Source organism: Balaenoptera musculus, chromosome 11 (assembly GCF_009873245.2).
Source record: "Balaenoptera musculus isolate JJ_BM4_2016_0621 chromosome 11, mBalMus1.pri.v3, whole genome shotgun sequence".
Classification (NCBI taxonomy): Eukaryota; Metazoa; Chordata; class Mammalia; order Artiodactyla; family Balaenopteridae; genus Balaenoptera; species Balaenoptera musculus.
Genome location: NC_045795.1, coordinates 66,372,272 through 66,399,742, shown reverse-complemented (window position 1 = coordinate 66,399,742; position 27,471 = coordinate 66,372,272). Strand labels below are relative to the sequence as shown.

Sequence of the window (27,471 nt, the reverse complement as noted above, 5' to 3'; positions counted from 1 at the left end):
AGACCAGAAGGGAAGGGCAGCCTCCTTGAAGAGTGACCCACTCAAGCCCCTCACCAAGGATGGCAGGGGCAGAAGTGGTTCTGAGGGTACATGGGGTTGCAGGAGATGGATGGTACTCACAGGATGTACATGATGACGCCCAGGGACCACATATCACATGACTTGTCATACTTCTCTGGACCCAGGACCTCAGGAGCTACCAGGGCAGAGGGCACAGGAGGGGCCTCAGTCCCAAGGGTCCTTGAGCCCAGGCAGGAGCCTAAATCCTGGACAAGGTGGAGAGCAGGTGCCCAAGCTGGGGGATGGGGCAGAGCAGACTGGTGTCTGGCACCTTCTGGGAAGGCAGCATGTGTGTGAAGTTGCGGGAGGAAAAGCAGCTCCCAGATAAAATAATCCCACTTTTAGACTGGGCTGTAAGAAATTATAGCCTCCTAGCTACTTTGGGCCATCTCAGTCTTGGTGTGGGAGGAGAGGGATAGGAGGGCAGTCTGGGGTTTGATGGGGTCCTGCCGTAGGTGAGAGGGCCTCAGCCCGCCAGCTGCCCTGTGTCCCTTGCCTCCTGAATGTACAGCCTAGGTCATGGGTAAGGAGGGGCCACGGCCAGGGCTCTGGGTTCCACTGTCAGCCTGGCTACCATCCCATGGGGCCTTGGTCTTCCTATCTGTTCAATGAGATGGGTAGGCTGGAAGATTTCTAAGTCAAAATACTGCAAAACACGTTCTGGTAAACAGAGTGCCATTCCAGCTGTCTCAGGGGGCTTCCCACCCCTTAAACAGCTCTTGGAAGGCTTATCCTGAGGGAGAAGAGCTCTCTGTAAAACGAGTCATCACCCCACTCTCCGGGAAGGGGCACTTTCAGCGGGGGCTTCTCCAGATCTGGGGGCTGCCCACTCACAGAGGAGCAGGGAGCTTTTCCAGGAAGCATGGGTATGTACACAACCCCGGGTCCCATCCATGCCCTCACCTAAGGGACCCTCTCCCACAAGGCAGGTGGCTGGTACTCTGCATCCCTCTAATGTAGGAGGAAATGCCTGCCCACTTTCTGAATATGACTCCCAGGAAGATAAAAACCAGAGAAAAACAACCGCAGTTGGGCTCCATCCCAAGCTGATGGCAGCCTTTTATCACGTATATATTTAGAGCCACTGTGATGTCATTCAGCTCACAGGCCACAGCCAGAATTTTCCTGGATCTATTTTCAAAAGCAGAAGCTGAAGTTTGGGAGAATATTTTTGCAACCTCCGGCCCCCCAGTCACCGCCTCCTCGCAGACAGAATCCTCCCCTCCCTCCTCACTGGGCTTTAACCCTTTGGCTTCTGCACCCCACCGGCTGCCCCATACCACAGCAGGGTGAGGCGGGTGTGGTAAAGAGGTACAAACCATATCCCAAGGACTCACCCACATAATAGGGAGTGTAGCAGGGAGTCTGCAGGGCATTTTGGGTGGTCTCCTTGGCAAAGCCAAAGTCCGTGAGCTTGAGTACCCCATCTTTCTCCTTGGACGTGTAGAGCAGGTTTTCAGGCTGGGCCAGGAAGAGAAAACATTAGTCTGGAGTTAGGCACCAGGTGGGGGCAGAATCTTCCCTCATCCAGATTGATGCAGGAGGAGCCAGGTCCATCTCACTAAAAAGGCCTGGGTCTTGGCAACCAACAACACGGGTCAAATATGGAGGACACTAATGTGGCTGAGAGGTGACACCTCATCTCACAGAGGGGAAACTGAGGCAGTTGTTCAACCAAGGCTGCAGATAAACGAGTGCCAAGGAGAGCCCAGGGGCAGGAAATTCTGAGTTTGAGTTGGTGATGATGCCTTGAGATGCCAAAATGAGGGTTCCGGGGGAAGGTGGGCTGCAAGCGAGCCAGTGCTGCCAAGCACACAGCCTGTACCCAGCCCAGAATGAGCCTGCAGGACAGCCCCCCTGAGGTTGCTCCGGGAGCTAAGACCCCAGGAGCTGCACAGAGGCCATCCTTCCTGGTTGCAGAGCACAGAGAGTCTGAGGGAATGAAGGCAGTGGGGAATCTGCATGGAGGAGGCAGCCCTGAAGCTGGTTTTTAATGAATGGGTAGGACCTAGGCCCATGGAGAGGAGCGGCAGAGCTGGGGTAGAAGGATGGGTGTTAGATGGAGTTCCAGTTTGGAGCCAGTGAAAGCTATTTCTCAGGTCCTGTTTAAGACGATCCAACCTTGGACTGGGATTAAAAACAGGGAAGCAGTTTTGGTCTGTACAAAGGAATCTTCTCGGCAGAAGGCTTTTCTCCCCTTGGGAGAAAAAAAGGAAGCCAGGGCCAAAATAAAGCAATGGTTTATTTTGCAAAATAAAGCAAAGGTGAGACTGTTGCGGCTCCCCGTGTATCCAAAATCAAAGAATAACTGTATGGGTTGGCAGTAGTCAGCCAGAGGAAGAACCTGATGCAGCAGCTGGGCCCTCAGGTCTCCTCTGCCCAGTCTTAGGAGGAAATAAGCCTGGGGGTGTCATGCTCTAAGTGTGGGGCTGAGGGCCCAGGAGTTGCAGATTCTACTCTGATGGTGGCTGGCACATGCATGCATGTGCATGTGTGTATGTAAGGCTGCCTCGGTTTGCATTTCATCCATCTGATCTTGATCACCTGTAAGAGTCAGTCCTCCCTAGATAGGAAGTTTGGAGAGAACATCTCTCAAGCCCATCCACTGGAAGGGCAAGCAGGTCCAGCAACTGGGATTACCTCTGCTCCTTCATCCAGTACCCAGCAAATGGCTTCTTTCCCCTAAAATGTTGACATTAGAGGGCTCCACCTATGGAAACTATGGCTGTTACTTCACAGAAGCCCCAACATTGTAAGGCAGCCCCTTCCTGAGGCCTGGCACATTGTCTCCACAAAATCTTTGCTGAATGAACAAATGAATGCATGAATCCCAGTGCAGCAACTGCACAGCCTTGAGCAAGACAATCTCTCTCTGAGCCTCGGTTTCCTCATCTGTCAAATGGGTAATGGCACCCATCTCACAGGGCTGGGTGAGGATTAAACGAGATGCTTATCAGGACTACTGGCTTGAAGTAGGCATTCAATTATTCTTATGGCTATTGGGATTATACAGTGTTTGAAGGAAACAAGGAGACCCATCTGGCTAGAGCAGAATGAATATGCTGGAACCATGGGAGAAAAGGCTGAGAAGAGCAGTCTTGGCCAGGGGGAAGAGGCCTTGAATGCCAACCAAGGAACGTGGCCTCCATCTAGTGGATGCTGGGACCATTGAGGGTTGTGGATGGTACTCTTTCCCCTGGTCTCCGAACCTGGATCCTGGAGCCTCACCTTGACATCTCGGTGGGCAATGTTCCAGCTGTGCAGAAACTGGATAGCGGTGCCAATATCCCGCATGATCTCTGCAGCTTCTGCAGACACAGACAGAGGAGGGGGTCACTGATGTCAGTCAAGGGTCAGGCAGCCTAGGGGGCCCCACCCCATCATCCCTCCTGGGAAAGCACAAGATGGTGCACTCCTCCCACCCACGGCCCCCATCCCATACCCACACCCTGGTCACCCTAGTTTCCTCTGGGGATGCCCCCAGCTCATCTGGGGCTCTTTCAGCAGGCCTGGGCTACCTCTCTCCAGCTCAACTGTTGGTTGGCACCAAGAGGCATGGAGTCCTCCATCCCAAGGTCATGGAGAGCCCATCTCTGACAAGGTGTCACAGACTCACAGAACCCCTTGGGAGATAAACACTCTGTCCGATCCTCTCTTATTCAGCTGGGGAAACTGAGGTACAGAGAGGAGCAGGGCTTTGCCCAGCATCACACAGAAACTCTGTGTGAGCCATCTCAGCCCAAATCCCTAGTGCAGCTGCATGTACACACCTCTCTCAGTGAAAGCTTGGTGGCCACGCTCCTGAATCCTGCTGAACAACTCACCGCCTTCCATGCTATTAGAGAAAGTGGGCAGGGAGGAGGAGAATCAGGCATCAACCTGCCCCGGCCCCGAGTCATGGGCCCAGGCCTCCAGCCCTGCTGCTCTTCTCCTGGGGAATGGTCACCTTCAGCCTCCCTGTGCCCTGCAGAGCCTGGTGCATGGTGGGCTGTTGGCTTGGGTGGGTTGAACTCAACTCTTAGAACTAGGGGAGGATCTTAACCAGGGAGCACCTGTGTTCCCAGGGGCACTGCCCCTACCTGGCAGCCCCACCCTCATCCAGGTTTCCCCAAGTGAGGAAGGAGATGTCAGTTATCATCGTCATGGCCACTGTTTTCTGAGCACCTACTGTGTGCTGTGCCCTAGGCAAACCCTTTGTGTGTACTGCTGTGTAATCCTGGGCTGGTCCTTTCATCTCTCAGTGCCTCACCTTCCTCTTCTGTAAAACAGGGATTATAGCACCAACCTCACAGAGTTGTGAAGATTGATTCAGCAATACACATAGAGCACTTAGAATGAACAGGGTGAATGCTATATTAAGATCTCCCTCCACATTTTACATGGGAGTTACAGCAATTCAGAGGTTAGCAGTTGCCTGGGGTCACACAGCTAGTGGGTGGCAGAGCCAGGATCTGAACCCCAAATCTGACTCAAGAGCTGCTACACTGTGGGGTGAGGGGGAACTTTAAAGGCAGACAGGGAGGAGCTGGAGGCCAAGACACAGGGCCCAGGGTCTGAGGAAGGTTAGGGTTGAGCCACAGTGCTCGTGGGAGAAGCCCAGGGTGGAGGAAGCCGCTAGCTCCTGGATCTAGGCCCTGATCACCCAGCACCTGGCGGGGCCGTGGGAGCACAAATCCAGGTGGGAAGGAGAAAGCTGAGGGGACAGTGTACATCCCACTCTTCCCCACATCTCTCCCCCACCCCCTACATTCAGCTCTTCCAGCCCCTCCTCACAGAGTGGAAATCATACCCAGGGAGGTCACATTAGAGCCCCTGTGGATTCCTTCCCACCCTTGCAGGAAGGCCCTTGTGGCCAGCTGCGCAGGTCCGCGACCCTTCAGAGGCTGGGGGGGCCTCCCGGAGATGCTATCTGAAGAACAGAGACAGCCCCTAAAGAATGGCGGGAGCCTGGGGGCCACAGGGGTACTAATGAGGCACTGAGGCAGGGTGGGCCAGCATACCATTCCATGACGATGAGGAGACAGCGTTTGCTCTGATGCATGTTCTCATACACATCCAGGATGCGCACAATGTGGGGGCCGCCCGAGGCTTGCCAGTGGTGGTCCACCTCCTGCCGGGCCTTGGGGCTGTCATACAGGAGCTGCGGGCAGGTAGGCACAGAGACTGTCAGGCCCAAAATCCACTTCCCCAGGAGCCACCCAGTAGTGCCACTGCCCTCACTTTGCAGACAAGGACACGTAACCTCAGAGAGGCCTGTGACCTGCCTAAGGTAACCCAGCTTATGAAGGGCAAAATGAGGATTCAAATCCAGGTTTCCCTGATCTGTGGTCCAATGAGCCTCTGGACTTGATTGAGGGTCAGCTTCAAGCAGCTTAGCTGGTAGCTCAGGCAGCCCTGGAAAGTAGCTGAAAGCTTGGAAGGGCTCAGAGGCCAGAGAAGTCCCTGCCTCCCTTCTTGGGGACAGCAACTGAAGTGGAAATTGAGTGGACTTTGTAGTCAAATCACACGTCACCTGTGAGGCCCCAGGCCAGGAGCCACACATCCCCAGAGCCTCATTTTTACAGTGAGATGGCATGAGGGTTGTGGACCAGAGGCAGAGGTTGGCGGCAAGGAGGACCCTGCTCGAGGGAAGTGACTGCCTGGCGGGGTGAGGTCTGGGCTTGGAGCTAAATTCCTCCAATGACTCATTGTGACCTCAAGCAAACATTCACAGCTCCAAGCCACAGCCCACAACTCTGTAAAATGGAGTAATAATAGTCATCCCCACAGGATGCATCACATCAAGGCAGGCAGCACGTGGGTGGGCGTCAGGATCCTTGCTCAGGTTAACTCAGCCCTGGGCTGTGGCTGTCAACCTTAAGGCCAATCACCGGAAATGAGCAAGACCCTGAAGTGGTCATGCTCAGAGGAGGTGTAGGGGGTGGAGAAGTCAGCCTGCAGCGTGAGGTGGCCCAGAATGGGGAGAGCAGGGACAAGCCATCCCCCGGGTAAGGCTGCTCACATTTGCTTCCTGGCTGAACAGGGCTGAAGACCAGGGTTGGAGCCCAAGATAGGCTCAGACCAGCTCCATCTTGCTCAGTACCCACCGGACCCCGGGCTACCCTGGGCCTTGCTTTCTTCTTCTGCAGGATGGTTTCCCCTCTGCCAGGGCATGTGCGGGCAGGCTCTGAGACCAAGCTCTCTAGGCAAAGATCAACTGGGGTGGAAACGAAGGCAGTGGGTCCCTGCATCTGCTTGCCCCTTGGTCTCTGGAGCTTGACCCTAGTGTGGGGTGCAAGGAGCTGGGCAAGCCCCTCCACCAGCTCCGGGGTTCCTTCTCCACTAACCAGTCCAGAATGGGGGTGTGCATGGAGACGGCTGTAGGCAGACACTCCCAGCCTGGAAACCATGGATCCCTTGCTCGTGCTGCCTTTGCCTCCTCTGTTCTGCCCACACAGCTCCCATGTATCGGCTTCTTACTTAACAGCACTGGGGGTAGAGGCTTGGTCACCCCCACTCACCACATCAGCTCCCCCCACCACACTGTGTCCTGAGGTGGCTCAAGCCAGGGGCACCTCAGGCTTTAGCCACAGGACCAAAGATGCACCATCCTCCCTCCCTGCTCTGTCCTCTCTGCACCCCTTCTCTCCTTGGCCTCCTAACACTTCTCCCTGCCCCCTGCCACCTCTTCCCTAGCCCACCTGACCATGCCCTGCCAGGGCCCCCAGGCAGGCTCCTGGACCCTCTCCTCACTCTGCCCTGCTTCTGGTACCCAACCCCGGTACCAGGGTCCTCTCTCTTCTCTCTTAAAATCCCAAGCCCACAGCTGAAATGCTTTCGGTGGGGTCCTCAGCCCTACCTCTTTCTCTCTGGTCCTTCACTACCTATCCCCACCCCGACTCTAAATCGCCAGCCCTAGTGCTCCAAATAAAGGCCATCTCCTCGCCTGGCATCCAGAGCTCGTCTTCCTCTCCCAGCTCATTTCCTGCTACCCTGGCCCCAGAGCACTTGGTTCTGGTCAGAATGATGTATGTTCTGATCCCAAACAGGCCTCACTCTCTGCCTACGCCAGGTGCACTCTTGCTCCATCTCCTCCACTGGGCCAACTCCCTTTTTCTGAGGAAGGTTCTGGGCTCAGTTCAGATGTCTCCTCCTCTGGAAAGTGCTCCCAGCACCTCCCCCAGTGGTTTTTGCCTCTGTACCTCCACCAGGCTGGAAGCAGCTTGAAGGTAGAGACAGGTCAGGATTACCTGGGAGTCCCCAGCTGGGGTCTGGCAGAAAACACTGGGCTCCTGAACAAACAAAGGATGGGATGATGGGCATGGGGCTGGAAGGAGACGGGGGTGTGAGAGGGAAAGGAGGAGGAAGATGGATGGCCTGAGCCTGCACCTTGTGCTTTGCTGAGGAGGAGGAGCAGGTGGAGCTGTCCTGAGCTGGAGCCTCTCAACGCCTCCCGCCCTACTCAGTCCATATTTAGGATCCCATTTACCACATGGATTAAAATAGTCCTTCTCTGAGTGCCAAGGCCCTGAGAACAGGCACAGGGGTGGGGAGAGAACTGCCCCTAGAAAACACAATAAATGCCTCCAGGTCTCTCTAAAGGGGAGGTTACAGAGCCCTGCACCTGGGCCCACCCAGGGCCAGCTGCCAAGAAATCTCCAGGGCTGTCTCTCTTGATGTCTCAGGGTGACCTTGAGTGCAGCCCCAGACCTCTTAGAGCCTCAGTGTTCTCATCTTTCTTCCCCCTTGCCAAAGTCTTCTCCTCTCCTAGGAGTACCGCCAGATACACCTCCTCTCAGAAGCCGTCCCTGACAACCCTGTCTAAAGAGGACCTCGAGGGTCCCTTATTCTCCCTTCATCCTTTATTTTTCTTTCTTTCTATATATGCTTGTTTATTGAGGTATACTTTACATACACAGATCTCAAGAGTCCAGTTCAATGAATTTTGACAGTTGCATACACCCTGTGACCCACACCCCCATCAAGACAGAAAATGTTGCCAGCTCCCCAGAAAGCTCCCGCATCATCACCCTTTTTTCCTCTCTCCTGTGCATCACTTGCTCATGACCTACAATTAACTTGTTCCTTTGATAACTCTTTAAACAAACACACACATATAGATGTTACACTTTCAATATGCCTGGCTCTGTTCTGAGCACTTGATAAACATTAGGAGGAAGGGACTTTATTACCACCATTCTTTAGCTGAGGAACTGAGGCACAGCGAGGTGAAATAACCGGCCCCAGATCATGCAGCCGTTTCCCCAGTCAGGCTGGCATTGTGCTGCCTCCAGCCTCAGACTGTGGGCCCCCAAGGGCAGGGCCAGTCTGCCTGGTCACCTCTGGGTCCCAGTACTGGTACAGAGCACTGGCTCAGATAATATCTGTAGATTTCATGAACAAATCTATAAAGTGGGGATAAAGGGAAGAAACCCTCACAACTCATCATGAGGAGAGAACAAGATTAAATTGAGGACCCAGGAAGGCTCAACAAATGAAAGACATGACAACCTGGACAGATTTCCTCCCCACTGTACCTCACCTACTTTCTCTGGTGAACTTCACCTCCTCTTCCAAGGAGCCCATCCTGACTCCTCCAGCCCACAAGGCCATTGCTACAAGTTGACTTCATTCATGCAAGTATATGAGGCTTCACTATCCTTCATGAAAGGTGTCCCCAAGCAAGAGCCCGTCTTCCCAGGCATGGGAATCAGCACAGGGCTAAGAGACAGGAGCCCCAGGTTCTACTCTTATTCTCAGTGTGACCTGGGGCTGGTCCTTTGCCTCTCTGTGTCTCTGTTTCCCTTGTGTTAAGATGCAGGGCTTGGGCTAGACTGGGGGTGGGGGGGGGTGGGAACCACAGGGAGGACCTCTGGTCAGGGGCTCCTTGCAAAGTGGCGTCAGTAGCCCCACTCCCACAGCATTGTCCCCATGGAGCAGCCTCTGGTCTCCACTGACCCCATATCCAAATGCCTGAAGCTGCTGGGGGCCACCCGGTGTCTTGGTCCCCAGCCACAGCTGGGAAGAAAAGAAGATGGGGTGGCCTTCTGACAACCCAACAGACCGGTACCCCGTCCTCACTCCCATCCTACATCCCCTGAGCCCCCCAGGGGTCCACGAAAGCTGGAGGGTCTGTGATGGCTCCTGGACAGCTCCACAGCTCCAGCTAGTGCCCAACAGGCTCCCTTATACGCCTGTCAGACGGAACCCTGGCTTCCTCCTAAGGGAGGGCTCCCAGCTCTGCTTGAGTTGTGGGCCCCCACTGAAGTTACACAAGCATCGAATTTGAGACCATATTTCTTTGATCAAATGACAATGCTCTAGCCTCAGTCTTTGATTATGTGGTTTCCACCTCTCCCTTCTCCCCTCACTCTCCTTTGCCAAATTCTCTCACCTACCCCTAGAGCCCGTAGCCAGACAGCTGAGACCCCTGCCAACCACACCAGACAGTGGACCCCAGCAAAGGTTGAGGGCAGAGGGACCCACGCCCCTCCAGCTCTCCAGGTGGAATGGGAGCCTCAGAACTGGCCAGGCCTCCTCCCTACCTCCAGGCTGTGTCCCTTTCCACCCAAGCACAGGGTTTACATGCAGGTGGAGGAATTCTTGAGTTCGGTAGCTGGGAAAACAACAGCAGCTTTTGACTGTTTGGAAAACAATTTACAGTTTACAAAACACTCTTTTCCCTTATCTCGTGGGAATGCTCGGTGCCACCCTGTGAGGCAAGCAGGGCGGGGACCGTCAGCCCCAATTTATAGAGTGAGGAAAAAGAGGCTCTGGAGGATGAAGTCATTGCCCTGGGGCCACCAGGCTGGAGTAAGGTAAGGCTGGACAGGGAGGAGAACAGGACTCCTGAGAGAGCATCCAGACAACCCCTCCCTGAGGGGAAATGAGAGGAGGGGGTGGCCCCGAGTCAGAGAGGCACTGGCCAAAACTACTACTTGCAAGACTTGGGAAACTCGTTCTGAAATAAATGTGTGCATAGGTGCATGGGTGTGTGCACGAGCAGGGATGTGAGTAGGTATGTGTGTGTGTGCATGGAAACATGGGTAAATGTACACAAGAGTACATGCACATAAGGGGTGTGTGCATGGGTGTGTACGGGTGTATGTGGTATGGGGCTGGGGAATGTGTGTCAGTGCGTGGGCCATGGTATGTTTGTGTCTCTAGACTCTGTGATGTTGATTTTGATCCCCTCAGAGAATAAGGCCCATCCATCTGTCCATTTATTTGTCCAACATTTTCTATTTTTCTGAAGTGCCTAGCAGAGAACTGGGCACAGAGAGGCGCCCAAGAAAGACTGGGGGTCTTGCTGCTACAACTCAACCTGTGACAGCCTTGTCTGGGCAGGTGACCAAGCCTAGACCCTCTGCTCAGACCTCCTCTCCCACTGAGGCCCCATTTCCACTGCAGGAGCCATCACCTCACATTGCCCAGAGCTGTAAAAGTACTCTGTCTGCCTTCCTAGAGCATCAAACAGAGCTGGGATGTCTGCAGTGACTCTGTAAGACACAGCCTTGGGACCAGCCCCCAACATCCTTCTCCACCCTTCTTCCCAGGCCCACATGCCCACCCACACAGCCAGCGTCCACATCCAGCTCACCCCAGGATGGGCTCTTTTCAAGTAAAAGTGTTCACAGTATCTGTCTCACACACACACACACACACACACACACACACAAGGCCCCAAGGCCCCGGGCTGGACAAGCAGCCTCTCCCACCCCATCCCAACCTCCACACTCCCAGCCAATGAACCTGCAGCCCAGGCCAAACTGCTGTGGCCTGTGCCGGAACACCCACTCCTTCCAGGGGAAGAGAGCTGGTTTATAATCTCTCCCATCAGTGAGGCAGCAGCAAATTAAAATATATGAACTCTGGATTTCATGACAGCCCACAGCCCAAGAGACATTAACCCTACAGCAAAGGGAACCTCATGGAGGCCAGGGATCCACTTCCTCTCACTGCTCTGTGGGCCACTAAAGTCCCATTATTTCCACTTTCTTGGGGTTCCAGCTTGGTTTGATGCCAGAGGATAGAGAGGAGAGAGGCAGGAAGGACTGCTGTGTCCCCCAACACCTTCTCTCCCACCCTGCAGGTCTCACCCCAGCCTCAGGCAAGGGCAGGCTGGAACACTCAGGAGCTGCATCTCCGGGCTGTCGATTACACCACAGTTACACACGCTCAGCACCAAACACTCAGGCAGTGGAACTGAACAGAATATTATGGGAAAATCTAGGTTCGCGACTCATTTTTTTCACTGTGGAGAACCCCAATTCTCTACAGAGGGAGGTTATAGATGAGAAAAAGCACTTTGAATTTACTAAACTCCCTCCTTGTTAGGAGTTTTTCAATTCAGCCATATCTGAGGTCCCTTCTGGCTCCCAGTTCTGTAATTATTTGGGATTATTTTCCCATGGGAACATATCTCTAATTTTATGAGAGACACCACTGGAAGAGCAGGATTCATTTTACAGCCAGCTGTTGAGACCACCCTGCCTCGTGCTGTTAGCAGCACGGGTGGTTATTAATACGCTGCACCCTTGCCCCTGGCCAGCTAGTGGGACCCTTGCTGGCTGCTTTGCCTACATAGAGCAGAGGCCATAGCCTCGGGATGGGGTGGTACAGACTGACCTCAAGTTCAGGGTTTGAAGCAGGAGTTTCCTTTTTAAGGCCTCAGTATCTTCCTTATAAACCCAGACTCATCCCCCTGTCACTGACTTCACCCTCTCCCTCCCCGCAAGGGCACCAGTGCTATTTGGAGAGTTGCTGGTCATGTCAAATCTAACTTTTTAGCCCTGGTTTCAAATTAGAGCCTCAGACATGTGCCATTATTCTCTCATGCACTAATTTCCCCAGCTTTCGTAGCTCATTAAGGGAGCTAACGGAACCGATTTTGCAACTATGGATTAGTTGGCCCCATGCCAGATCAGACCTCGCTTCATTAAGTTCTGGCCATATCCTGTCCTCCGTCTCACCCTGTCTGTTCACTTCTCCTCCTCAGCAGTTTAAGTTCCAGGGAGGTCGGCTCACATGATCTACTGACCCCAAATGCCCAGGCCCCAGCTGAACGCCTAAGGACTGACGGAGTCAGGTCAGGGTTAGCACACCCTTCATAACCACCGTCCCTCCCTGGTGCTTGGCCAGTGCTGTGCTGGCCACAGTGCGTGGTCACAGATACCGCCTCATTCAGTACTCATCACATCCTGAGAAGAACCAGCATCATCCTTTTCCTGTGGGGAGCCTGTGACTCTGAGAGGTTAAGTGACTTGCTCAAAGTCACATAGCTGGGTAGTGAGAGTCGAAACTTGGATCCAGACCTGTTGGCTTCTAGGCAGTGAGGGCGATGCAGGCGGCTGCTTTGTTCCTTTCATGTGTGGAGCTTGGCCCCACAGCCCTGGGGCTAGACCAGGCTCTGCCCCTTGGCGGTCATTACAACGGTGGTGGATGTTCACAGAGCCCCTGCCATCTGCCAGGCTTGTTACACACCTGTTAGCTCTTGCCCTTCAAAAACGGCATTACTGACCATCACTTTCAGCTTAGGAGACTGAGACTCAAGGATGTTTTATAGCGACTCTGGGTCACATGGTTTACACATGGCCACCTCCGAGCCCAGGAGTCCTTTGGACACCAGGATTCAACCCTCATGCCCAGGGAGGACTGCACATTTTACAGATGTCTTCCAGACCCCTACAAACATTTACTGGCCCTGCCTGGGGGCCAGGCCTGGAGCTGCGGCTAGGAATGCTGCCACAGGCACTCCATGCTCAAGGATTTGGGGGTCTATGGATGAGTTACTGCCAATTAGGATGCTTGATGAGGATGTAGGCCCTAGGGAACTGTGCCTGGCTCCTTCTCTTCCCTTCTCCTTTCTTTCCAGATCCAGAACCTGGCAGAGCAGGCAAGATGGGGAAGGCCAGCCCCGGGAAGGAGGGCCCCCAAACAGCTGCTCCCATTCCAAGCCAAGGGTGGGGTACCTGATGGCCGGGGCGGTGGGCGTTGGCGGGGGGGACCGGGAGGAAGTGGCTGACTGGCTGGGAGCCTCCCTAATCACCTCCCACCAGAGTCCTGGGAGGGGAGGAAGTGGCTGGGGCTCTAGGCCCAACGTCTTTCCAGGAAGCTCTGCCAGCAGGAGAGCCAACACGCGTTTTGAAATTGTCAAATCTCAGGAACACAAGAACTCCTTCAATTTGCTAAATTTTGGTGGCCTCAGTTTGTCTGCTTCCTCCCAGCCCCAGAAAACCTGGAAACAAAGGCAGAAGTGCCAGGTCTGGGGAGGAATAGGGAGGGGTCGGGGAGGGGAAGAATGCTTCCAGAAAGAGGGAGCTAAGCTAGGCTCCCAGGCAGGGAGGGAGACGACCAGTGGCAACATGAGTGCTAGCTGGAGCAGGCCCAGGTCCCAGTGCCCCAGGCCAGGGTCCATGCACTATGAAAGACCAGTTGTGGCCACAGGGCTCTGGGTCAGACAGACCTGCATGCCAGATGCAGAGGCCAGTTCCATCCTCCACTCACCTGTGGCTTTGGGCAGGCCATTCAACCTCTCTGAGCCTCACTGGCCCAATCTGGAAAATGGGGACAGTGACAGTACTCATGTTCCCAGGTGGCCATGAGGACAGAATGAGAACACACAGAGAGCTCAGATTAGCACAGTGCCAAGTGCACACTGAGTGGAAATGGGCTTTGAGGTTTGCTTGGCTTCAGGATTCCCCTGGGTCTTGCCCTGAGGTGGTCTCACACTCTTCACCTCCCTATTCTCCAGAATTTGGGGAAATTCAGGTGCAGCCTCTGGGACCCAGGGAGGCAGACTCCCTCCAATCCAGCAGGTCACAGAAATGGTCTCAGATCCTGAGAGGTAGACCAAGAATCAAAAGTCTATGGATACTGCTGCTATGAAAGGCTCAATGAGGAGGGGCAGACCCTCCAGGGTGGGAAGATCACGGCTAATCTCAGGGGAGGGACCCTGGGACATGGGAAGCAATGCTGAGAGCTAGGGACCTAAGCCAGGGAACTAACCCAGCCCTCAGCTTTGGCAGACTGGAGGAGAGGGCACATCCCCACTCTCCCACGTGGCAAACACCTTTACATCCTCAACTCCTCCATGCATCCTTTTGGGCAATGTCCCCTTCTGCAAAGTGTGTGGTGACCTTGGGCCTGTCCCCTAATATCTCCCTGAGCCCCAGTTTCTCATCTGTGAAATGGATATGCACTCTCCTCACCCATGGCAACGAAGGGAGGCAGGCAGGCAGGTCTGAGACTATCGGCACCTGCTTTACAGGCAGGGAAAGAGGCCCAGAAAGAGCTACAACCTCCTCCCCCTCCCGGAGGTTACACAGTGTGTAAGTGGCAGGATCAGAACTCCCTCTGCCCCAGGCAGGTGCCAGATCCCAGCATCCTACCCACAGCCTTCCCACAGGGGGCTGAGGAGAGGCCACACAGGTACCTTGCGAGCCCCCTGAGTGCATACTCAGAAGGTCCAGCTTCTATTATTATCATCTAACTTCTTAGAGGAAAAAAGGATTTTTCTGTCAAAATCAGCTACATAATTGGTGAAATGTTACCCTGGTTCTATTTCTTCTGTGACAGTGTAAAAAGAAGACATCTTCATCATAAGACTGGACAATTTTTAGCAAACGTAAGTGTTTTATTCTAATCTCAAAAATGTCTCTTCAATGGTCCCTCCTCATGAGGAGACCCCACCTTGGCCACAGAGTCTGTGCCCCCAGCTGGCCAGCTGTGCTGCAGTGACGCCCACATAGCCCGTGCAGGGCGACAGAGGACAGGCAGCGACCAGGGCAAGTGAGGCCATGCCCAGGCGACCCCTGCTGAGGCACCCAGCTTGCCATGCCTGTGGTCAGCTCTGGAGAGGGGACCCAACACACTCTAGCTCTCAGAAGAATGACAGCTGGTCTCTTTCCCCTGGAGGAGACGTTACAAAGATGACAAAGGAATAAGAAGTGGGGGGGTGGGAGGATGGACCACACCACCCCCAGAGACGTGGTGCAGAGACCCTTGGGAACCTTCTGACTCCACCCCCCAGACCTGCTCTTCCCAAAGCCAATTTCATATCTGCTCTGCATCTCTCCGGCTTCCCTTGGCTTCATCCACGTCCCTGCAGCTCCCCACACAGGCCTGGGTGAGCACCGGCAGCCATCGCCCTACTCAGGCTCCTCCCAGGGGAGGCAGGGAAACTGGCTGTCCAAGCTTATGGCAGGCCTTGGCCCCTGATCCCTTTCTCTCTCCTGCTCCTGTTCAGCTAGAAGGCTCCCAGGCCTCTGACGCCCAGCTGGCTCCTGGGAAAGTCTCCTGTCTCTGGAGCCATAGCTGTGAGAAAGGGGAAGTGGAAGAGGGAGGAAGGCCCCGCCCTCTGGGAGACCAGGGTGGCAGCCAGGCAGCACTGAGGGACACTCCGGCCATGGGAATGGACTGCAGTGACTCACCCGCACTCTCTCAGGCCTTTCTAGGGTAAGGACACACCCTGGTACAGGCTCAGCTGACTCAAGGATTGAACCAGCCATAGGGCGCAGTGCAGAGGGGTCTTCAAACCTGAGTCATAACCCCCTGAGCTCCTGTCCCTAGCAGAACACATACCCTGCTGGTGGTGTCACCACAGATGACCAGGTTCCCCTGGCAATACCATTGCTAGCTGGCTCAGGAGAGGCATCTCGGGGCACCCTCTAGTCAGCCTCCGCGCTGCCTGTCCTCTTGCAAGAGTGGCCCCAGCAGCGGGCAAGGGGGGCCCCACCACCTGCCTGCTTGCCTGGCACTGCCCACAGTCGCTGCCCACCCAAAGGGTCTTCACAGCCAGAAGGGGGGGCCCTTGTCAAACAGAGCGCCCAGCCCCTCATCTTACAGATGGGCAGACTGGCCTGGGAGAGGGGCCCAGCTCCTGATACCCACTGAGCCTGGCACACAGGGAAGGATGGCTGAGAGCCACCGTCTAGCTGCCAGACAGGCCAGGATTCCAGGGTTACTTCGCCTTTCTGAATCTCAGTCTCTGCATCCATGACATGGGGGTGATAACAACCCATTCTTAGAGTCTGCTGTGTTTGTGTTTAGCATGTCGGAAGCATTCAAGGGATAAGTGGGTGCTCTTATCCCCATCCCCACCCCCACCCCCTATGCTGCTGCCTGCCAGAGGGCGTGGAGAGCACCGGCCAGTCCCTCTGACACATCCTGAGAAGGGGGCTTGTTTATTTGGGGAAACAGCTAGGGAACAAGCTATGAGTCCTTAGAGGCTGAACCCTTAGGAATGGGGCGATGAATGTGGCAGGTCAAGGCTCTGATCCTTCACGCTCCTGAAAACAGACTGTGAGCTTTGCTGAGGTGGGGGTGAGGGCAGGTGCAGGGTGCAGGCTAAAGAGCCAGCTGCTCTGGGGTGCTTCTCCCAGCTAGTGCGGGGCAGCGCACAGTTGCACAGGCTGCACCTCGCATCTCAAGCCCTCCTAGCCCCTCTGCAGGCTCCTTCGGCTGGCTCCAGCCCCTTCTCTCCCCAACCTCATCCCACAATCCTTAGGAGTCACAGTGCTCCTGGTCCTGCACCACTGTCCCAAGCAAAAGGCTCAGACCATTGAGCCATAAAAGGAGACCCACAGGCAGAGGCCACAGCCAAGGCTGACCTCCCACACTCCACAGGGGGATGCCTCAGGTTACAGACTTGTCCCAGATGCTCCTGACTCCACTGCTCTGGCTGCAAAGGCAGCCAGCAGCTGGTCAAGGCCAGGAGCAGGAGGAAACACTGCGAGCGGCATGGGTACGGCCGGTGCTCCTCCTTCTTGTCCTACCCCGACCCTGTCCCTAGGAGGTGGGGCAGACTTTCAGGGTGACTGGGATGAGTCCCGAGCACCTGACCAGCCCCCATCTGTCCTCTGCCTGCCCTCAGCCTGTGGGCTGCAGGGGAAGAGGCAAACCAAGCCCAAAACCCACAAGACAGAGTGGCAGGGCCCGAGAGGGGAGGGACTGAGTGACAGCAGGAAAAAGAGAGATGGGAAAGAAGGAGAGGGACAAGGAGGCAAAGAAGACCGAAAAGGGAGAGCAGCACAAAGAGAAAGTAGCAAGGACAAAGCCCTAGTCTAAAGAAAAGGGCAACCCTAATCCCAAACCCGCAAATAAACCCAAAAGCAACTTTATCAGTGTCTCTGGTCTGTCCAGCACTGAAAAGGCCTCCTGAGGCTCCCAGTTCCCACAAACAGCCTGCCGCAGCCTGGTACTCCAGCCCTAAACACACCCCCACGGTTCCCACAGAGCAGAATTTTAATCACAATTACACTGGCCCTAATCTACTTAGTTCCAAAAGGGCTGGGGGGCGGGGGGGGGGGCCGTTTCTTTCACACCATTCTTTCCAACCCTGCAAGGAGCTGGCTTCCCCAGGTGCAGGGTGAGCCCAAGTGAGTCCTCATGAAGGCCAATAATGTGCCACCAAAAAATGCACCCAGGCTGCCCCAAAGGAGAGCTCTGCCCTCTCACAGTGCCTGCAGGCCCCAGCTGTCTCACAGCAGGAACCTGGGGATAGTTAGCTACCAAGACTGAATCCTGCTTCCCACCACAAATTCAAACCCTGCGTTCAACGGCACCACAAAGACAATGGTTTTGCAAAAAATTCCAAAACTGCCTTTTTCCAAGGTTACTTGGGGAGAAAGTAGCAGGAAGGACTTCAAGCCCAGAGCCCTGCTCCTCTCTCAACCCCAGGCAGCCTCTCACGTGGAGCCACACGAGACCTCGACCAGGTGGGAGGGAAGGCAGCAGAACCAAAGTTCTCCTGGGAAAACATGGGAGCCTGTGGGAGTCCCCTGGAGCTGTGGTCTCCTTGCCCTGAGAGCAGTAGACCCACCTATCCAGGTAGGGCCTGGTGCGCACTTTTACAGCACAGATGTGTGGGGAAGGCGCCCTCGCCTAAGTATGACCACCGTCCCCAGCTCTTGCCTGGTGGCCTTCACCTATGGACACGTGGCAGCCAGGCTGGGACCAAAGGAGGCTGGGGGGCTGCAGAGCCAGATGCTCCACCTGCTGCACCCTCTCAGGGACCTCCTATTATGGTGTCCCAAGGAGGCCCTGGGAGAGGAAGACGAGGGATCCAAGTAGGAAACCAGCTTCCCCAAGTGCAAACCTGGGGAACAGGCAGAGACAGAATAGACCTCTATTGTCGTGGAGACCAGGCCCTGAGCTGAACAACAGCCCAGGTGATCCAGAAGCCCCTACAGCACCCCTGGCAATAATACTCCACAAGGGTCCCAGTGATGCTGTGAAAGAAAGCTCTGGGAGAAGGAGGGAGGATTTTTGCCCACCTAGTGATGGAGGGCAACAAAGACAGACAGAGGCCTCTGGTGGGATGAGGTATGAATCTCAGTTGTGGGCAAATGGAGAGGGAGAGTCACAGCTGACCACTTCCTCCCATCCTTTAAACCCTACGTAAATGCCTCTTTTTCCACAGGGCCCTTTGGTCTCTCCACGGCTCCCCAGAGTTTGCCAGGGCCTGGACACCAGCCCTGCTGAGATTAGCCACATCCTACCAGGACACAAGACTGGGAGTGGGGAAGTGGTACTCCACAACAAGTGCTGAACTGTGCAAACCAGGCATGCTGTCGCATACACCCAGTGCCCTCCTCTGTCATCCACATCCTTCTCAGACCAGAGGCCTGCATTAAAGCTGGCAATCTCTTCCAGGAAACGTCCCCTGGCTGGCCCAGTCCTGACAGTTTCCTCTTGCCCACTCACCAACCTGACTTCCTGCCTGTGGCACCCTGGACTTCGCTGGGCTGGGCTTGTCTGAGACTCACAAGGCTTGAGATGAACCATATACCCTTTCTGAGGCAGTCCCACAGCCATCATGGTTCCTGTGCACTGGCCTTGCGGGACCACCACCTGTCCACTTACAGGCATAGAGTCCCGAACAGTGAGGAGAGCTGGGCAGATACAGACAAACACCAGCAGTATCACTTGGGGCCCAGTGGAGTCATGGAGGACGTTTCTACCATCTTTCCAGGAGCCAAGCCTCAGAGACCCTCCCATGTCCCCGTAGACTTGCATGAGGCATGAGGTGACTTAGGTGCTAAGACTCTGGCATCAAACTGCCTGGATTCACGTCCCAGCCCTGCCACTCACCAGCTATACACCTTGGGCAAGTCGTTTACCTCTCTGAATATCAGTGTCTTCATCCATAAAATGGGAATGAAAAGAGTTAGGGAAGATAACATGTATTGCGCACTGGGGACAGGGCCTGCCAGACAGAACGCTCTGGAAAACTGTTAGCCATTCATGAGAATATTAGACTCCATACCACCAAGGCCTGAAGCTGGAGAGATGGCATCAGTTCCTGGGGGGTGGGGGTGGGAAGAAGATTCTGGAAGTCCCAACAAAGGGGATCCTGACAGTAGGCTACGAGCACAGCTTCTAAAGCTGTGAGCGAGGCCAGCTGGGCAGGATGTGAAGAACCTCCAAACAATCCCCCTCTGCCCCAAAGTCTCACTATTTACATTTTGTAGAGTTTGATGCTCTCCTTAGGATCCTCATTTAAAAAGCAAGTTGCCCACTCCTGGCAATTCAGAAGGCTCCACTTGAGTGTGGTAGTGCTTGAATTCCTCAGATTCTTTCCTTTCAGGAGAGGGGCAGCCTGAAGAGATGCTTGGGTACAGTAAAACCACTACTGGGGACTCCGTTGTACAAGGCCACCAGCCCTCCACATGCTTCCTAATTTGCTGACTCAGTAAACAAGAGGTCCTGCCGAGGCTGATCTGACCGGTCTGGAGACGGTAGGTGAAGGTGTGGCAGCTCCAAATGAGGAAGTACCTGGCCTGCCTGGCAGCCCCACCCAGCCTCAAATCCAGCTCCACAGCACCAGCTCCAACAGGCCAGCCCCACCCATGGAGCAATGCAGGGATCTCCTGGGCATGTGGATCCAGCACCCCACCACACTACTCTTTGACAAAGATGGGAAGATGAGGGCACTGGAAGCCCCAGAGGCCTCCAACATTTTTCAATGGACCCAGAACCCAGAGAGCAGGGCTAGGAAAGACTCCCACTGCAGACCCCCTCAGTCTCCTCAAGGCTTTGTTTTTATTTATCTAAGTACCACTGTCACTTCTGCCTGCCAGGAGGCTGAGGACCACAAGGCGGCTTGGCAGGAAGTCAGGAGGGGAGGGAATTCAGGCCTCTGCTATAATCCCCCATCCCAATCAAGCCACGTGACTTCTGACCACTAACTCCAGGTCCTGACTTTCATATATGGGATAAGGTTTGAGAGGCTGGGTATCTAATGTGATGGGGTGGCTGTGTCCAGTTAGGAGTGAAGATAAGGGGTGTCAATTAACCAGTTAGGCCTGGAAGGGGTCACAAGCAAGAGGTCAGTAGGAGGCAGTCCCCTGCCCCAGATACTTGGCAGGCAGACCTCTAGTTCCTGCCAAAGGGACAGCAGAAGTGCTAAGGGTCGAATGGAGAGTGGAATGACGGCACTGGTGGCAGAAGCTGGCCTTGGGAGAGAGTTCCTGAGTATGAGTGAGGCCAAGATGGACCAAGCCAGCGGTCAGGGGCTGAGGGAAAGGGGAAGAGGCCCAGCTCCCCAGGAAGGAGAAGCCTGCTTCTCTAGGGCCCCCAAAGAACAGCAACAGCTATCGGGCCATCGACCACAGCTCTTCCTGTTTTATGAGTGCCTGCTGTGTTCCAGGCTTTATGCTAAGCACTATCTACCACCCTAAGCAACAGGGCCAAGAGGACAGATATGGGAGAGGTCACGACACGAGGCCTAAACCAAGGATGGCAGAGATGGCCTGGACAAATCCAGACCACAAGACAAAGACGGGCCAGCCTGGTAACCTAGGACGTAGGTCCAGGGAAGCAGAAAGGCACAGAGCCCAGGGCCTCTACTTAGGCTGACCTGCGGCAATTGGGGAGAGGGCTAGGCAGAGGCAGAGAGAGGGCTGAGACCCATTCATGGACTGGCTGAGCTCCTGGGGCCCAAGCCAGGCGACGTGCTGAGGTCTCCTGGTCCTGGCCCTCCTGGGCAGGGGGCAGAGGCTATAAGCATAAAGGTGCCACCTACCTTGTCAAGGCTAGAGCCATCACTCACAGTATAGGTACGATGTGCTAGAGGCTGTGCTCATCCCATCTTGGAAGATGGTGAGGCCCTACCTAGCTGGGTGGGGACTTGGTCACTGGAGGGGAGTGGGGGTTGGCAAGAACAGGAAAGTGCTTGGGGGGGCACATCTAATCCATGTCCCCCCTTGAGGGCCAACCTAGCACCAGGTCCTGAAGGTCCCAAGCCAATAGCCCTAGCCACGCTCATCCATGAAGCCTAAAGTGGTACAGTAGGGGAATCTGTTCTAGGCCTGCCCCATTCTTAGTCCAGAACAGAGAGCACTGAGGCCCTAGATTCAAGAGGAGGTGCTTTGGAAGTTGTTGCAGACAGAAGTTCCCCCCAAGTCACTTGTCAGACACACAGCACCTACGGGGAAGGGCCTAGGCCCAGGCCTGCTTAAAGCCAGTGCTGCCTGGAACCATGAACTCCAGCCTCTCACTCCACCCCTGCCTCACTCACAGCATCTAGAGTACCACAGGGGGTGGTCAGAGCTCAGCCCTGGCTCACAAGGCCAAAACCTTGGTATTAAGAAGAGGCCTCTGTCGTCCCCTTGCCCACCCAGACTGCACCATGACACTAGCAGGAGTGAAAGGGCTGAGATGGTGCTGAAGGAGAGAATGAAGACTCTCACTTCTCACTTCCTTAGCCCCATCTCCCCTCAGAAGAGCCTCCTTTTCCTTGAAGGACTCAGAGAATCCCCTGCCCGGGGCTCCAAAAGGGCCTCCCAACCCCATTCCACTGCTGGGTTCATAAGCAAAGAAGCTGTGCCTGAGACCCAGCCTCACCTGCCCTGCCCTAAGCATCTTCCAGACCCATCCTCATGATCCCCTCCAAGACCACCCTGGGGAGATGACCCCCTCTATCAGTCCTAGGGCCACTGGGAAAGACACAGGGAGCTGGGCCCAGGTCCCCTGCTCAGATACTTGCAGACTCTGTGCCCTAAATAACTCCTGTAGCCTCTCCAGGCCTGCACCAGGCCCTGTACCAATTACTCTACATGCATCATCTCATTCCAAGCTCACATCAACTCTTATCTTATCAACCCTTGAGCAGAGAAACCTGATTTCAAGAGTCCAAGACCCAGTCCAAGGTTATGGAGCTGGCAAATGCAGGCCAAAGATTAGAGCTGCATCTGCAGGACTCTGTGCTTGGCCTCATAATTGCAATGTCTGTAAAATGAGACGATCCTTAGCTGTATTCTAACCTCCAGGAGCCACTCTCCTTGCCATACTCTACCTATCCAGGTGGCCACTGGTACAGGCTGCAATTAAGTAAAGTTCTCAGTGATGACAGATTCAAGGGATTCTGGGTACGGGGCAGGGTCCTGGGTCCAGAACTATATGACCTAAGCCAGAACTACATGGCTAGATCAGCCACCTCCAGGACTCCCTGGGCTCCACATGTATCAGTGAGGTCTTAACCAGGCCTATAGGGAGCCTATGGTGTGACGTGGCTAGATGGCTAGCTGCCCTCTGCCCAGGAAACAGGGTGGGTCAGAGCTGGAGCAGGGCCGCCCCCTCTCAACATGGGTCTAGTGACTCATCTGGAGCCCATCAGCAGCTTCCTGTCCACAGGTGCAGTGGGCGTCAGCCTTGCCCACCAGCAAGCCCTGGGAGGCTCCCACCACTCCAGCCTAGGCAGCCAGGGGCCTCAGGAGGATGTAGCCCCACCCCAAACTTTCGTGAGGACACAGCCTCAGGCAGAAAGAAACTCAGACCCATTCCAGTCAGAAGAGTTTCTCATGGAAGGAGGAGCCAAGCTGAGTGAGGGTCCCCCTTGGGCCCAAACTCATAGGCCCAGCCAGAAACCCAGAGTCAGGAGCCCCTCCTTCCCTGCTTCCGGGTACAGCAGGCTCTACCCACACTGACTCCACCCCTTGACCCCTTGCTCCCTGGGACACTCTGAGCTTAGCAAGGCTAAGCCTGTTTCCCCATCTGTAAAGCAGAGAGAACCAGGAGTCCAACCTTACAGAGGAGTAAGAAGATGAAATGCTGACCATAAGAAGCTTAACAGGGGCCCTGGTCATATCCTGTACCCACAGGTCTTTGCTGTTGGGCCCTCCGGGTCACCCACGCGGCAGTGAGGGGTCACTGACCTTCAGGGCACACTTCTGCCCGGTGCGCCGGTGGAAGCACTCCAGCACCTTGCCGTTCACACCCAAGCCCAGCACCTGCTTGGACAACTGGTAGTCATCGGTCACTGCGTACTTCTTGGGCTCCCGCCGCCCCCCGAAGGCGGGAGCGCCGGCTGAGCAAGGTCCGCAGGGTGCACCTGGTGGGGGCGCAGGGCCCCCCTGCTCCTCTGCTGTCTTGACATCCATGGCCCCCGCGGGGCGCTCAGAGGCGGCCCCAGCCTGGCGCGTCCAGGGCCACCTGGTAAAGAGAGGAAGAGTGACTTCCGCTCAGACTTCTTCAACACACCCCAGCCTTGGAAGCCCTGAGCCAGAGTGGGCTTCGGGTCGGGGACAGGGCTGGGAATGAGGAACGAACTGTCGGAGTGTACGGACCCGCGGCAAGGGGAGGTGGTCACGCAGCCGGGCACAGGCGAGTCCTGCCCGGCCACCTGTCAAGAGGGGAAAGGGCCGCGAGGTCCCGGAAGTGGGAGGTGGAGGGGGCCCAGGCAGGGCGTACCTGGCGAGGGCGTACCTGACGGCAGCGCACCTGGCTGCGGCGCCGGTAAGGGGCAGGGGCGGCAGTCGCCGAAGCCCGCGGCCGCGAGCGCTCAGAGCTGAGAGTCACCCCGCCGCCTGCCCACGTGACTGCTCCCCTCCCCCGCGCGTCCCCGGCTTGAGGCCGGGCTTGGTCAGCCTTAAAGGGCCAGGCGGGCCCTGGCAGGACGGGGCGGGGCGGGGCGGGACGGGGCCCGCCTAGAGCTGAGGCAGAAATAGGGGGCGTGGCTTCTCAAGGGTGCAGAAACCTCCTAGGCTCCGCCAGCCTCCGGGGAGACTCCAGCGCTAGCGCAGCCGGGTTCCGCGTGGGCTGTGCGAGCCGCGAATTTTACCAGCCACCAAGGAAGTGGCAGCACAGGAAGTCTTGTTTTTCTTGGAGTCTCAGGTAGCCCCTTGAGTCGGGTGTTTTCTCTGCACGCTGCCAGGAGGCCCTCCAGTATAATCTTAAGGCTTGCAACTTCCTTAGTGGTGGCCCACCGCCAGCGTATCTAAAGTCTTAATTTTTGCCAACAGGGCAAGAGTGCAATAGAATTTTGTTGTGATTCGTGTCTCTAGCTCCTGGTGGCTCTGCGCGTCTCTCTAGCACTGGCATCTCTACCCTTCTGTGCATCTCCTGCTCATATCCCTTGGAATACAGCGTCCTAAGACCAGAAATCCTGAATTCCCGTTTGGTCAGATCCATCAACTTTTCACCTTATGGTTTGAGCTTTTGGTGTCATGTTTAAAAAGTCTCCTCCTCCCACCACAGTGACAGATATTCTTTATTAGCTAAGTGGTTTTACCTTCCACATTTAGGTCTCTACTCTGAGCCCACCTTAGATTACCTTACGTATTTCGAACGGGTCTTCCCATCACAGACTGTTAACTCTTATTTCACAGATGAGGAAGCTGAGAACCCCCTAGAGGAAACAACTTGTCTAGAGCTGCAGCGTGTGTAGCTGTCTCCTTGGACAAATCTGCACTACTCCTGCACTTCCCTCTCGCCCCACAGCCCCGAAAGAGGTGGCTCACTTGGGACAGGGAAGATGTGATTTGGGGCAGGATCCCTGTGCGGGCCTCTGCTGCCATCTACAGGCCACTAGCAGGACTGCAGGAACCGCGGCCTCTGTCCCACCCGTAGGTAACTCCTCTGTATACCTAAGTATCCAAAGGTATCTTCTGGCTTCGGAATTGGGGCCCAGCGAGCTCCCTGCCCCTAAGCCCCAACACACACATGCATGTGGATGCACGTGGATGACTGGGCAGCAGCTCCAGGAGAACAGGCACCCTCTGTGTGCAGGCATTGAGCTGGATGAGGGTGTGAGGGGCTCTTCCCTCTCTCCTTGAGGCGACCTTCAAGCTAGGAAGGTTCAGTAAAGCAGAAGCCCAGATGACAGCCTCAACTAAGCGTACTGAGCTCTTCTTTTGGACCAGACACGGGGTAGATGCTCTATCTGGGCACCCCATGATCGCACTGGGACTGGAGGAGGGAAGGCAGTACCAATCCCATGCAGCCTACACCAGACACACGAGTGACAAGCCCTGAGAGGTCAAGCGACCTGCCTGAGGTCAGTAGCTACCATGGCACAGCCCCTATCCCAACCCCCAAAGAACAACTCCAGGGCCCAACTCTCACCCTCAAACTATGCCTTCTTCTCCTGTGCCTCCCTGCCCCGCTCCCACATCCACATGTACACATTCTCACACGTGTTCACATGTGCACACACATGCAATCACACCTTTACACGTGTGCACATACGCACACAGAGATACACAGGCATACACATGCACACAACACACACACATTTATGCCTAGCTGGAGCCAGGACCTCTGTCCTTGAGCCCCACCTGAGAATCTGATCCAAGATCTCAGAGCCTTGCAGGAAGCCCTGTGATCCAGAAGCTACCACTGCTTGAAGCCTTGGAGACTAGAGAAGGATTCTCCTTCTCCTATGGAGATGACTGGTTTGAGCCAGATGAACCCAAAGCTGAGCAAGATCTCATTCTGGACAAGCAAGGCCCCACCCATAAGCAGAGGTCTAGAGAGCTAAGGGTGGAGGCTGGCCACTTGTCGTAGCCAAGGTCATCTCTGCGTGCTGTGGTCTCTAAGCTATCTTATTTTCTAAAAATGGAGTTAGATTACAATTGTTCTAACATTTTTGTATTTGTATTTTTTTGACCACAAAAAAATCTATATTTTTATATTGGGGGGAGGAAGTAGAAAAGAAAGTAGCCCCTATACTGAGCCCTATTCAGTGGCAGCTTTTTGTTCCATAGGGTTAAGGAAGACTTTGAGGAAATAAAAGTTGTTTGGAAAAATCCAGGTGTAGTTGCTTTGTATATTGTGATGGGTAGAAGGGATGAAGTGAAGGGTGAAGGACCCTCACACGCTCCATATTGCCTCAGACTATGTCCTGGAAACCTGAAGTGGAGAAAGCGCCACTTTCATTCCTGCTTCTTGGGACTGTTGATGGCCATGTAGTGATAGAGAACGACAAGCAGGTTGGCGAAGATGGCGAGCTGCACATCCATGATCGTGGCTGATCAGCTGGGCTCAGCTCCAACGTGGCCTGTGCGCTCTGTATCTGTATTTTTTAAACTGGTCTCTTTTTATTAAAAATTTTAATTGCATAAGCAAAACTTGCTTGTTTAATAAATTCGAACCATATAGAAATATAAAAAGCAAGGAATGACAATGTCTCTCCTCTTGCAGTGTCCATACCAAGGCCAATGCTTACACAAACACACACGTTCCCCACATGGCTTCATCATAGACACGTGTTTTGCAGCTGACCCAGGGGAGTCAGAATGCATGGTTTCCCCTCACTGCTCACATTCCAGCAAGCATCTGCCACCTGCAAATTGATGGGAGGATTCAGTATTGGGGATGGCTGGGCCAGGGCAGGTGGGTACATGGTGGCAAACTCTGCCACACAGCTCTCCATGAGAGCTGTATGTCCAAGGGGATGAGGGCTGAGAACTTTGGAATAGCTTACAGTGACGAAGGAATCCAGTGAGTGCCTGGGTGGGGTGGTGGGGCAGCTGAAGCCCCTCTCTCAACACACACACACACACACACACACACACACACACACACACACACGTGTGGACGTGTGGACTATTCTTTGGGGAGAGGAGAGGCTGCATATGTGAAAGTTTACAGACCAAATGAGCCAGACCCTGAGGAAGGCACTGCTGTATATTCTTGTGACCCATTTTGTGTCTGTTCTGGGTGGGGAAGGGCAGAGAGATCCTGCAGCAAGAATCTCGGGTGCACGGGAGGGGTTTTTCTGGAAGGAAGAATCCATGGAGATGTGGCACATGAAACTATGAGAGGAATTGCCACTGGGTGGCAGTGTGGGCCCAGCAGTCAGGGCAGGAGAGGTGACAATTAGATGGCCAGAGGGACCCACAACACCTGGGGCAGGCAGGCACCTCGGGTAAAACAAAGGCACACCACTCTTCCCAGCATTCAGGGGAGGTGCATAGTGCTGTCAAATTTACAAAGGGCAGCTGGAGGGCAAAACCCTTGGGTCCTTTAGTTTACACACAGAACTGCACAATCACTGACTTCTGTAGGGGGCGCTTTCAAGGGGACACCTGTGGTGCCCTGATGTTGACTGTCCTGGAGGCAGGGAAGCTTCACTGAGGACCTGAAAGTTGGATCCTGAAGGATGTCTAGGAGTTGGCTTATCATAGGAGCCTAGAGAGGAAGTGGGGGAGG

At 54.9% G+C, this 27,471-nt stretch overlaps 1 protein-coding gene across 6 annotated transcripts in view; it reads right to left on the bottom strand.

Annotated features, from left to right (window-relative positions):
* Positions 1–27,471, bottom strand: part of MAPKAPK3 (MAPK activated protein kinase 3) — a 37,849-nt gene that overhangs the window by 3,368 nt on the left and 7,010 nt on the right. Inside the window, exons 1-7 of one of the 6 annotated variants that reach the window (XM_036867822.1) lie at positions 23,731–23,879; positions 23,196–23,472; positions 5,061–5,200; positions 3,831–3,895; positions 3,289–3,368; positions 1,398–1,521; positions 121–196 (exon numbers count right to left, since the gene is read on the bottom strand). In XM_036867822.1, coding sequence (XP_036723717.1) covers positions 121–196; positions 1,398–1,521; positions 3,289–3,368; positions 3,831–3,895; positions 5,061–5,200; positions 23,196–23,420 — 710 coding nt within the window. In that variant the 5' untranslated portion in view covers positions 23,421–23,472; positions 23,731–23,879. Of the gene's footprint in view, positions 1–120; positions 197–1,397; positions 1,522–3,288; positions 3,369–3,830; positions 3,896–5,060; positions 5,201–23,195; positions 23,473–23,606; positions 23,663–23,730; positions 23,880–27,471 lie in introns of those variants that run through there. The other 5 variants (XM_036867823.1, XM_036867825.1, XM_036867824.1 and 2 more) reach the window with 5 other exon arrangements.